At 46.7% G+C, this 13,397-nt stretch overlaps 1 protein-coding gene across 7 annotated transcripts in view; it reads left to right on the top strand.

Moving 5' to 3' along the window:
* The window catches only part of LOC147454806 (uncharacterized), a 185,805-nt gene that overhangs the window by 143,046 nt on the left and 29,362 nt on the right, over positions 1-13,397 (top strand). For all 7 annotated transcript variants that reach the window (XR_015188699.1, XR_015188700.1, XM_086516645.1 and 4 more), the window contains exons 11-12: positions 12,659-12,727; positions 12,818-12,912. Coding sequence is in view for 5 of the 7 variants with exons in the window: in XM_086516645.1 (XP_086372771.1) it covers positions 12,659-12,727; positions 12,818-12,912 (164 nt within the window). In the remaining 2 variants the exon portion in view is untranslated. The remainder of the gene's footprint in view (positions 1-12,658; positions 12,728-12,817; positions 12,913-13,397) is intronic.

Here is a 13,397-nt window from a genome sequence, read left to right as displayed (position 1 = left end):
CCAAGGTTTCTGTACCGCATGATATCATTCGAGCGGAATTAGCTGCCCCCCCTATGGAGATCGAGGCGCTCACCAGATCAGTCTCCTTTGTGCACAGTCTGTGGGATACTACCAGAGACAGATATGCCAGGGTGGCTCTAGAGTCCTCCAGACAATTAGCTCTTAACGGGGATACATCATGCTGGTATGCTGAGATGACATCATGGTTTCAGACACATGGTTTCACCATGGACAGGTTGCCTCCTTTTCAATACTCTCTTCAGGCACCCTTGAGGTCTCTGACACGGGTAGAGATTAATAGACTCATCCCCGTCAGGATTTGATCCAGCTGGACACGAGGAGGACATGGATAGAGCTGTTACAAGAGTTGGGCACAAAGATGGTTTTCTATAGAGAGCATCTTCTCCACCTCACGGGGGATGGGTTTATGATTCGACCTAGCTATATGGACACGCATCTTTCGCATGGTTTGCGTTGTGCCATTGGCTAGATACGCACGTCCTCACATCAGCTCGAGATTGAGACTGGCAGATTCAGAGGGACACCAACAGATAACAGATATGCCGCTTATGCCATCTAGAGCCAGAGACAGAAGTACATTACATATGTCATTGCACAGTGTACTATGAGATATGAGGTTGTTTTCACTGTCTATTCAGAGAAGGTTTTGGGCCTCTATCTAGGGTCATGAGTTATGAGGATCAAAGATGTCTTGGGCTTTATCTACTTGAGTTACACAAGCATAGAGAAACCTTACTGAGGAGAGTTGAAGAGAGACATCCCCAAAGACAGATCACAGATTTCCTTACACTAGATACTGTACACCCAGAAGAACAGACAGAGGAGCAACCAGCGACGGTGGAGAGGTCTACCCGCACTACTAGCATTCTCATAGACCGAGCATTGGAGCTAGGGAGATCTAGACGACCCCGAGGGAGGAGAGGAGCTACACAATTTCGAAGGAGGCTATGGCAAAGGATTCAAGCCATACTCTTTCGTTGTCCAGAGTGCAGATGAAGATGGATCTCTACTCCCCTCCCATATTGTCTTCACATTGTACTGCTTAGTTTAGGATCCCACAGTATTTATATTTTGTTATCCTAGTTTAATTTATTTTGTTAATCTGACTTTGTATCAGATACACCGCATTGTAACCTTCTGGTCTCATAGGTCACTTTGGCCTTTTGAAGACGTTAATATAACATTTCATTTAATTTTATTTCTCTCTCTCTCTCTCTCTCTCTCTCTCTCTCTCTCTCTCTCTCTCTCTCTCTCTCTCTCTCTCTCTCTCTCTCTCTCTCTCTCTCTCTTAACCTTTTGGTGCGGGTTAACGAGCAGACACATATGAGGGCTTGGAGAGTGAGCAATAAGAAAAGTGGGAGCAACAGAGAAACCTCGAAAGAAAGGGCACTCATCCTCCGTTTCCCCTCCATGGAAGCGAAGGACTTCTTGAAGAAGAGACCGACTATAAAGAATACTGGCATCTTTCTTGGAGATGACCTCACCCTCTCGCAGATTGCTCATATGCAAGAAGTAATGCCGGAAATTAGAGCAGCAAGGGAGAAAGGGAAGATTGCTTTTTACAGGGATGGAAGGGTGGGGATATTGGAGCGATGCCCCGCATGACGGTGCGAGACTTATGGGACCACCACACTAAAGATGGCAACTTGGAATTGTAATGGGTCACTCCATCTTGATGTAGGTGCCTTTGAGGATAGTTTCACAGGGAGAGACATCATTTTCTACTCTGAGACGCATCAAGCCCCTGAGCAATCCATGCCACAGATGAGCGGATATAGATGGGAGATAGCCTGTAGACAGGAGACCAGATCGGAACATTGAGGACAAGGCTCAGGGGGAGTGGCAGTTCTATGCAAGGAGGAGTTGCAACCATTGATATATATAGCGCGCAAGGATGAACATGCTAGGTACATGTGGGTGAGGCTCAAGGCAGACACGGGCAGATACCTCTACATTGCTATCTGTTACTTTCTTCCTAGTACGTCAGTATATGCATCACCTAGAGGCCAGTCCCCCTTTGCTATTCTAGATAATGACATATGGGAGTTTTCCAAGGATGGTGACATTATCATACTAGGGGACTTCAATGCTAGTACTGCCCATCACCAGACAAAATTTTATGATACTTTCGAGGAGATGCTTAGGGAGCTGGGCGTTACAGAGATGGGCCTATTCAGACTATCACAAGATGAGTAAACTGAGTATGGCAGATACTTGATAGATATGGGAACTGCACATAGATTGGCCATTTTGAATGGCCTACAAAGATTTTCGATAGCTGGAGGTTTTACTTGCTTTCCACACCGACATGGTGCTAGCACAGTGGCTCATGTTATGGCCCAGCCAGGTCTCATTCAATTCTTTCAGGATTTCATGGTGGGCAATAGGCCAGTTGGAGTAGCAGTTGATCATGCTATCTTGTCTTTCACCGTGACGTTTAAGTTTAGCACTCAGGAGCCGGGACGGCCACTAGCTGAACTCACTCAGATACTGACAGAGACGCTTCATGATGCAGCATCAGAGGCATACCCCCACAGCCAGCCTAAACGGAGACGATCTGGGAGCATGCCCCAGACCAGTTGGTATGATGAGGAATGTAGAGAGACGAGGATCAAATTACAAAGGGAATTGCTCATGGGTATTACCACACATAGACAGTCACAAATTATCTTTCGCCGCCTAGTGCGGCGAAAGAAAAGGGCTTATCTATCTCAGCTAGAGTGGGATCTATTTATGAGTCAAGACTCAGGCGAAGCATGGAGGCTATTCCACGAGCATTCACCACCACCAGCGGTCACCTCCACAGAGACATGGGGGGAATATGCCACATCTCTCTATACAGCATCAGGGCAACCACCTTTGCCGGACCCACTAGAGACATGCCCGGAGACATGTTCTTTCTTTACTGCCGAGAGGGTAAGGAAAGCCAGTGAACAGGATGAAGACAAGGAGAGCACATGATCATGATGGTGGTAGCAGAGCACTTCATCCATGCCAGAGATATGCTTGCAGAGCTCCTTGCTATGATGTTTAATCGAGCCATGTATAAAGGCTTCCCTGAGACCTGGAGTATGTCTATGATTGTGCCTATTTTCAAGTCAGGAGATCCCATGATTCTCGGGAATTATCGCACCATCATGGTTGGTCACACATTAGCTAGGCTGTATGCATCTGTTCTTGAGCAAGAGCTGAGTAGATGGGCAGAGCGAGAGGGCATACGAGCACAAGCAGGATTCAGGAGAGGTTTCTCCACTCTTGACCAGATTCTGACACTCAGAGCTATTATTGAGGAGGGTAGACACCATGGCAAGAGGATCTATTGTAGCTTTGTGGATTTCCGCAAAGCTTTTGACGTAGTGCTGAGAGCCAGACTTATACGGAGACTACAGGACATGGGTGTGCCTACAGAGCTGATATGGGGTATTCTGGCTTTATACAGGACGGTGATGGGGCGGGTACGCACTACTGAGGGAATGTTTGACATTGTCCACTCCACTATTGGAGTGAAGCAGGGATGCCCCTATCTCCGACTCTTTTTGGGATGTATGTGGATGAGTTTTCAGACTATGTAGAGCGTCAGGGAGACAGAGGGGCTCAACTAGCAGGGACATGGATTCCGTTGTTACTATATGCTGATGATATTGTGTTGATTTCTACCTCTCTAGAGGGGATGCAGCGTCATTTAGATGCTTTGCATACATTTGCTCGTGACAGTGGATTGTCTATCAATCTGGGGAAAACCAAGGTTATGGTGTTCAACACCACACCACAGTGGGTAGGGAGGTTAGCTCCCGCTCCCATATTAACGTATGGCCAGGAGACCGTGGAGTACACAGATGCATATACTTATCTTGGGGTAGTCTTCGGTGGACCGGTGTTTTCACTGAGGAGAGCATCAGAGACTAGATTGACGAGAGCGTATGCAGCCTTGGGAGGACTGGAGAGGATGTGTTCGCAGGTTTAGTTTCAGGAACTGCGAACAAAGCTCTAGCTTTTTGACACTCTAGTGACTTCAGCTATGCTCTATGGGATTTAGATATGGGGACCCTCAATAGACCATCATGGGAGATCTGCCAACACAGAGGGATGGAGATGTATGGAGAGGCATCTGGTCTCTATGATCGCTCGGATTATTCGGGCTAAGGCCTCAGTGCCGCATGAGATTATCCGAGCCGACCCAGCCCACCCCCCCACCCCCACCCCCCCTCGTGGTGGAGGCATTGACTAGATCAGTATCCTTTATACACGGTTAATGGGATCTCCCCAGGGACAGATACGCTCGGCTTGCCCTAGAGTCATCTTCACAACTAGCGCTACAAGGCGATATGGCATGCTGGTATGGACAGATGACAACATGGTTTCAGTCACATGGTTTCAACATGGATAGATTGCCTCCATTTCAATACTCCCTGGATGCCCCCTCCTTGTCTCTCACACGGACAGAGATCACCAGACTCATACGCCAGGATCTGATTCAGCTAGATACCAGGGATACAGCCAGCACAGGAGTTGGGCACGAAGATGGCCTTCTACAGAGAGCATCGTCTCCAACTCACAGAGGATGATTTTATGACTAGGCCTACATACATGGATACACACTTATCTCATGGGATACGATGCACTATTGGGCAGATACGCACATCCTCACATCAGCTCCAGATCGAGACTGACCGATTTCGAGGGGTGCCAGCAGGGGCCAGGATATGTCACTTATGTAACTTAGAGCCAGAGACAGAGCTGCACTACACATGTCATTGCCTGGCGTACTATGAGATACGCGGCCGCTTCAACTGCCTGTTCAGAGAAGGTTTTGGACCATTTTCTAGAGTCATGAGATACGAGGATCAGAGATGTCTCGGATTGTCCTTGCTAGAGCTGCGCAGACTTAGGGAGAGCTTGCTGAGGGCATCAAGGGAAAGACAGCCTCAAAGACGAATCACAGATTTCTTTACACCAGGGAGAGCTTGCCGAGGGCATCAGGGGAAAGACAGCCTCAAAGACGAATCACAGATTTCTTTACACCAGCCAGGGGAGAGCCAGAGGAGCAGTCATCACAGCAGATCTCAGAGCCCACCCACACTAGAGAAATGTTGCTTGATCGAGCCACTGAGCTAGGCAAATCCAGACGCCTGCGACCTCGAGGGGTCTCCCATCATCGACGTAGGCTGCAGCAGAAGATACAGATCACTCTAGCTCGACATGCAAGACGCCCAACCAGAGTACTGACCATGGAGGAGGTTGATGACATTCGACAGCGACCGATGAGAGATTTCATTTGAATCCACCCAACAGCCCCCCCCCCCCCCCCCCCCCTCCTCCCTGATATCTCGTCTCAATTTCGAATCAACTTCAGATTCATTTCCTTTTTCCTTAGTGTTTTAGTGTTAGTTCTTCGAGGGTGGATGTAATCACGAAGAAACAGAATGGGGCAAAGACGCTTCATGGGTGGATGTAATCACGAAGACACAGAAGAAGGCGGATGAGGGCAAGAAATGGATCGAAGTCGCTAAGAAAGGGAAAGGGAAAGAAACCACATCTATCCCCACTCCTACAATCATCAACATGACTTAAGGAAGACTAGAGCTCTGCACATACGAATAACTGGTCTAAAAGACCGAGATGATGTGGAAGGGGAAGTCAAAGAACTTCTCCGCATGATGGGTAATGTGGCTACTCATACAAAGGCATGGAGGGTAGGGAAGAAGACACAAGGAAATGGGGAGACTTCAAAGGAAAGAGCTCTAATCATGCGCTTCACAAGGAAATGGGGAGACTTCAAAGGAAAGAGCTCTAATCATGCGCTTCCTATCCATGGAGGCAAAGAAGGACTTCTTGAAAAAGCGTCCTACACTAAAGAAAACGGGCATATTTCTTGGAGATGACCTCACACTCACACAACTTGCTCAGATGAAAGAAGTTATGCTCGAGATAATGACAGCTTGAGAGAAGGGGAAAGTGGCCCTTTACAGGGATGGATGAGTAGTTATTCTCGAGAAGCGTCCTGCATGACGGTACGAGACCTGTGGGACCACACTCAGAGTGGCTACATGGAATTGTAATGGATCTTTGCGCCTTGATGTAGGGGCCTTTGAGGATAGTTTCACAGGGAGAGACATCATTTTTTACTCTGAGACACATCAGGCCCCGGGGCAGTCCATGCCCCATGTGAGCAGATACAGATGGGAGACAACTTGCAAACAGGAGACTCGATCACATCACAGAGGACGAGGTTCAAGAGGAGTGGCAGTGTTATTTAGGGAGGAGCTACAGTCTTTGATACATATAGCTCGGAGGGATGAGCATGCTAGGTACATGTGGGTGAGATTGAAGGCAGAGACAAGCAGATATCTCTACATCACTATTTGCTATTTCCCTCCTAGTACGTCAATATATGCATCACGTTGAGGACATCCCCCCTTCTCTATTTTGGATGATGATGTGAGTTTTCCAGAGATGGCCCACATTATTCTCTTGGGGGATTTCAATGCTAGGACTGCCCATCACCATATTCTATGATACCTCAGAGGAGTAGCTGCGAGAGCTTGATATTATAGAAATGGGCCTGTCTACATTATCACAGGATGAGGAGCACATTGAGTATGGCAGATACTTGATCGATATGGGGACTGCAAATGGATTGGCCATTTTGAATGGCCTACAGAGATTTCCTGTAGCAGCAGGTGGTTTTACATGCTTTCCACATCGGCATGGCGCTAGTACAATGGATTATGTTATGGCTCGGCCAGGACTCATTCCTTCGTTTTAGGATTTCATGGTGGGAACTAGGCTAGTGGGGGTAGCAGTCGATCATGCTATCTTGTCTTTCACTCTATCGTTCCAGTTCAACACAGCTCCATTGGGGGCCTCCACACGTACTCGATATACCTTCACGAGGGAGACGGATCCCATGTACACTGATGAGATATATAGGTAGCTATGCACTCAGGAGCCAGGATGACCACTAGATGAGCTCACCCAGATTCTTTCAGAGACGCTCCATGATGCAACATCAAAGGCATATCCCCACAGCCAACCTACATGCAGACGATCTGGGAGCATGCCTCAGAACAGTTGGTATGAGGAGTGTAGAGAGACGAGGATCAGATTACAGAGAGAGGTGCTCATGGGCACTACTACACATAGACAGTCACGGATTATCTTTGGCCGGCTAGTGCGACGAAAGAAGAGGGCTTACCTATCTCAATTAGAGCGTGATCTGTATCAGCTCTTTATGAGTCAGGACTCTAGTGAGGCATGGAGGCTTTTCAATGAGCACTCTCCACCGCCGGCCACCATCACTTCCATAGAGACATGGGGGGAATATGCTACATCTCTCTATATAGCATCGGGGCAGCTACCTTTGCCTGACCCTCCAGAGGCATGCCCAAAAACATGTACTTTCTTTACTGCTGAGAGGGTAAGGAAAGCCATTGACAAGATGAAGACAAGAAGAGCACAGGATCATGATGGTTTGATAGCAGAGCACTTTATCCATGCCCGAGATATGCTTGCAGAGCCTCTTGCTATGATGTTTAATAGAGCCATGTACGAGGATTTCCATGAGACTTGGAGTATGTCTACTATTGTGCCTATCTTCAAGTCGGGAGATCCTATGCTTCCCGGGAATTACCGAACCATTATGGTTGGTCACACTCTGGCTAGGCTATATGCATCAATTCTTGAGCATGAGTTGAGTGAATGGGCAAAGAGAGAGGGCATACGAGCAACAGGATAGGCAGGGTTCAGGAGAGGTTTCTCCACTCTTGACCAAATTTTGACACTCAGAGCCATTATTGAGGAGGGTAGACACCATGGCAGGAGCATATATTGTAGCTTTGTGGATTTCCGCAAAGCCTTTGATACAGTGCCACGAGCCAGACTCATATGCAGATTGCAAGACATGTGGGTGCCCACAGAGCTGATCTGGGGGATCTTAGCTTTATACAGGATTGTGGTAGGACATGTACGCACTACTCAGGGCATGTCCGACATGGTTCACTCCACCGTTGGGGTGAAGCAGGGTTGTTCCCTATCTCCGACTCTCTTTGGGGTATATGTAGACGAGTTTTCAAATTATGTACAGGCAGGGGACAAGCAGGGGGTGATAGAGGTTCTCAGCTTGCAGGGACATGGATTCCGTTGCTATTATATGCGGATGATATTGTGCTAATCTCAGATTCTGCAGAGGGGTTGCAACGTCATTTCGATGCATTGTATGTATTTGCACGGGACAGTGGATCATCTGTGAACCTTAGTAAGACCAAGGTAATGGTGTTTAACACCACAGCGCAGTGGGTAAGGAGGTCCGCCCCCACTTTTACATATGGTCGAGAGACTGTGGAGTATGCAGATACGTACACTTATCTTGGGGCGGTTTTCAGTGGTCCAATATTTTCCCTGAGGTGTGCAGTAGATACGCGATTGACCAGAGCCTATGCAGCATTGGGGAGACTTGAGAGGATATGTTTGCAGGTTCAGTTCCAGGAACCTCCAAGAAAGCTTTGGCTCTTTGACACTTTGGTCACTTCGGCCATGCTGTACGGAGTGGAGATATGGGGCCCCTCAGTTGATCATCATAACAGAGTTGGCAGTATTGATGGATAGAGATGTATGGAGAAGCCCTAGGTGTCAATGATTTCTCGGATGATTAGGGCCAAGGCATCAGTACCACATGACATTATGAGGGCGGAGCTCGCTGCTCCTCCATTCGTAGTGGAGGCACTCACTCGATCAGTTTCATTTATGCATAGCACTTGGGCTCTCCCTACACACAGATATGCTCGATTAGCACTAGAGTCTTCGCGACAGCTAGCATTGCAGGGAGATAATTGATGTTGGTATGCAGAGAATGGCATCTTGGTTTCAGTTACATGGATTTAGTATGGATCGGCTACCCCCATTTCAATACTCTCTGGATGTACCCTCCATCGCCCTCACTAGGGCAGAGATTACCAGGCTCATCAGACAGGACTTGATTCAACTGGATACGAAGAGGACATGGATACAACCTACACATGAGCTAGGTACGAAGATGACTTTCTATAGAGAGCATCTTCTCCAACTCACGGGGGATAGTTTTGTGATCAGACTAGGATACATGGGCATCATCTATCCCACGGGATATGATGTGCTATTGGTCAGATACGCACATCCTCACATCAGCTAGAGATCGAGACAGGCAAATTTAGAGGAGTACCCGCTGAGTCCAGGATTTATCAGGTGTGCTAGATAGAGCCAGAGACAAAGCTACATTACATATGTCACTGCCCAGTATACTATGAGATACGAGGCCGCTTTCACTGTCTATTCAGAGAGGGTTTTGGGCCACTTTCTAGAGTCATGAGATACCAGGATCAGAGATGCCTCGGATTATACTTACTGGAGGACCCCAGAGAGGACCTCTTGAAGAGGGGCACAATGAGAGAGATCCAACAACAGCGGAAGATTACAAATGTCTTTCAGTCACAGATAGAGGAGTCCGAGAAGCCCCAACAGCATAACAACACCAAAGGCACCAGAGGCATACTGCTTGATCGGGCGATAGAGTTGGGGCGGTCCCGTCGCCCATGGATGAGGGGGCCCTCTCGACATCGACGCAAATTGCGATAGAGGATCCATACCATACTGGCGCGATATAGTAACCGTCCCGACAAAGTGCCTACCTTGGAGGACATTGAATCTCTATAGCCTTTTGAATACTGATGTATATGTATATGATGCCTCGACTGTCAGAGAGCTCCATTGTATCAGCTCACCCTTTGTATTCCCTTTGTATCAGCTTTCACCCCATCCCTACCTACTATTTTCTTTTTAGTTCTTTGTACTTTTTGTACCTAGACCTGGTATTAGATTCACCACATGTAACCTTTTGGTCTCATAGGTCATTTTGGCCTTTTGAGGACGTTAATATTACATTTCATTTCTCTCTCTCTCTCTCTCTCTCTCTCTCTCTCTCTCTCTCTCTCTCTCTCTCTCTCTCTCTCTCCCCCCTTGTAAAATTTAGCTAGGAGTCATACTATCAAAGCGTAAACAATGCCACGCGGCAATTGTCCCTTTTTTATCGTTTCCACATTTCTAAGAGCCGCAACCATCCGTTTCCCATTTGCCTAGAAACGGCTCTTCCTAGTAACTATGCTTTTCTTTCTTTGCATGTCTTTCCTTGGCTGCCTTTGATGACTCAGAATCGCCTATTGGACTTCCCTCCTTCGATGGACGCTTGGCCAAAATATAGCCTGTTCTTCACAAATATAGTACTTCCCTTGCTTGGACCACTTTGCTTTCTGTTTCGGTGTCAAGTGTGCCTTGAAGATTGTTTTTGCTTGACAAATTTTTTTGTCGTCATCTTATCCTACTTTGACTCCTTGTCCAATGGCTCATCCTCAGACTCGTCGTCCGCAAATGTGAACAATCTTGTGAGTGAAGCGTAGCTGTCTTATGCATGGGCCATCATCCCGTGTATGCTGGCTGCTTTCTGCTCAAGTAGTACCTTTGCAACTCGAGAAGCGACCTGCGCTAGTAGCACTCCATCTGCTCCTACCTGAAAAAAGCAACCGGAGGAAAGGAATCCCAAAACTGCTGGTTGTAAGACAGTAAAGTATTGGACTTTTCATCCACAGGTAGTCCCAAGTTTGAATCCCACCCAAGTACGTGGTGTTTGTAAATGAAGCACTAGGGTTTGGCTACCACTGCTATGCATTCCCCTTTAGAAAAGAGATAGCTTTCCTGATCGTGGAAGCTTGCTTGATGTTGCGTCTTAAGAAATCTGTGAGCTAGTTCACATGCATGCCGGGTTTGCAACTGGTTGGCAACCAGTTGCAAACTTTTTTCGTTCTCATGAGAGGTTGCGGTGAAAATACTCACAATTGGTTGGCAACCAGTTGCAGCCCTGCTCCAAGGGGAGGGGGTGGAGCAGGTAGGGAACCGTAGAAGCGACAAGTGCTTTGTTGACTTTCTCAAGCCTGCGAAGGGAAGACGCCAACCAGGTCGTGCACTTTTCGAGGCTAGTGTACTGAGAATAGGAAATTCCTCAAGCTCACGTGAACACAGAAGTTGCCAGCAGCTAGTTGCACAAAAGTTCGCAACCTCGCGTTCATGTGAACAGAACCTATGTCGAACCGTTGAATAAAAGTTTCATACTGAGGCCCTAGAAAAGTATCAAATTAACAATATGGCCTTCTCTTTAAAATATTTCTGCATGTCTAAATGTGTCACACGTGTGGCCTCAGAAGTATGTTGCCATCAATCCCAAAAGCTATGCTGAAGGTTGGCGGCATTTCTCCTTTAGAGTCCATCCACCCAAGTAATCTCACTTTGAGAGAGTCCATAAGGGTTCCCGAACATGCTTGGCATAGCCCTCTGTCCCCATCCCCCCCCTACCCCCCCCCCCCCCCCACCCCGCCCCCCGGGCCCTCGGCCCCAAAAAGAAAATAAAAAATAAATCCAGGCATCTGTCACAAATGTGATGATGTGGTATTTCAACTTAAAGGACCTGTTTAAGCGCCCGAGAGAGGCCGAAATGGACCGGAAGCAATTTTTCATAAAACTTGATGATATGGCATGGTGTACGGACATCCTGAAATTCGCGGTGGATTTTTTATAACTCCAAAATACTTAGCAAGCGATGCTTACCTATTGGTACGCTCGAGTAAACACAGTCGCTAGAGATTAGAAAGGATGAAGCAATTGAGACAAAACTTAAAAAGGGGGAAGGGGGAGGGGGGGAGGGGGCAGTGATAAAATATAGGCAAGAGAAACACTAGACGTGTTTCGCTAACATTAGCTCATTAGTAGTGTTAACTCTTTACAAGAGGAAGGGGAAGGGAGGGGCTACAAGAGGCTTTTTCCAAGGAACTTTATGCAATAAAGGGGATCGTATCAAGCTGCCTTTTTCTTGTAAGGGAATAAGAGAGGTACGATGGAAATCTAAGATATAAAACACTCTTTAAGAGAACATATTATTGTCCAGCTCCACTATCTTCTAAGTAGGTACAATCCACTGCAAAGATAAAACCAAGCTCTTGCAAGGGGATTGTTCCAAGCATCACTAATCTGTAAGAGAACAAGAGGTGGTGCATGGTACCAAAGTTAAAGGAGGGGTGGTAGGTATGATAACCAAAGAAAAAGGGGGGGAAATTATGTCAAGCATCTCTATCTTGGAAGAGAGCAAGAGAGAGGGGTTCCTAAAGAAACAAAGTTACGGGAGGTAGATGTGTGAGAGCCAAAAAGAAAAAAGGTTTGGGGGGGCGTGTGTGTGTGGCGCACATGGGGTGAATTAAGGGGGAATATTAGAGGTGAGGGTTTCACCCAAATTTGGAGCATCAATCAACAAATTATGGGCCTATGGAGGTGGGCAAGTTTAGGGTTTAGGCCCTCACTTAGAAACACCTACCAACCCCCGCCCCCAACCCAGCCCCACACACAATACACACACGCTGACGCTTTTTCTTATGAAATTATTTTATAAGCATGGAACATCAAGGTGAGGAAACATCCACACATGTGCCTGTGCTTGCAACACCTAGTGCATTCGCATGTGACGTGCGAATGTATGTGTATACTCTTGGAAAGGCCCCATGTACTCCTCAATTTGTATTTTACATTCTGATTGATATTGTGCATTTTGTATTAAATGGTTCAGGTGACAAATCAAAGCAAGAAGGTCCGAAAATTGGAACAAGAAAATAAGTCTTTGAAGGCTGATGTGCAGGTAATCTAGTTTTAGGTATACTAAGGCCTTTTCAAACTGATATACCATGTTGTGTGGTTGTGATACACATAACAATCTGTGCAAATGCAGAACGCAAAATCGTCTTTGGAGGAGACGGAGAATGCAAGGAAAACGGAAGCGTTGAAGATGAATGATCTGCAAACAAAGCTTCAGAATACTTGCAAGTAGGAGTTGACGCTTATCTTTCATAGAAAATGTACTCTAGGGAAGGTTCTCATGATGCAAAAGTTTCATGCAACCAAACGTGTGTTATTGTATTGAGAAATGTTCTTTGTGTGGTTATTTTAGGCCTCCTTACACCCTCCACCCCTCTCCTTTTCTTCCCATCGCCTGTGGCCCCGTGTGGGCAAAATCTCGAAAGCACCCATCCCACCTTGGAACACATCAACTCATTACCTATAAAAAGAGTGAGAGGAATTTAAGTAGCTTATAAAAGAACGAGTGCCTAAATTGGTTCCAATTGTAAGGCTTTTGTAGATTTTTGTTTTTGGACTGACAAATGCAAGAAACTGAAACATAACAAACTTTGGAAACATTTGAGAAACGCGTTATTTTATTCGTTTCTTGCCTCACATATTTCAAAAGGCCATCTGTGATGGTTTTCTTGTTAGTTGGACAGATAATAGTGTTGTGCTTTTTCTACAGTGGA

Source organism: Adiantum capillus-veneris, chromosome 7 (genome assembly GCF_014529385.1).
Source record: "Adiantum capillus-veneris isolate H3 chromosome 7, ASM1452938v2, whole genome shotgun sequence".
Lineage (NCBI taxonomy): Eukaryota > Viridiplantae > Streptophyta > Polypodiopsida > Polypodiales > Pteridaceae > Adiantum > Adiantum capillus-veneris.
Note: the sequence above shows the minus strand (reverse complement) of the source record. Positions and strands in the feature narration are given on the sequence as shown.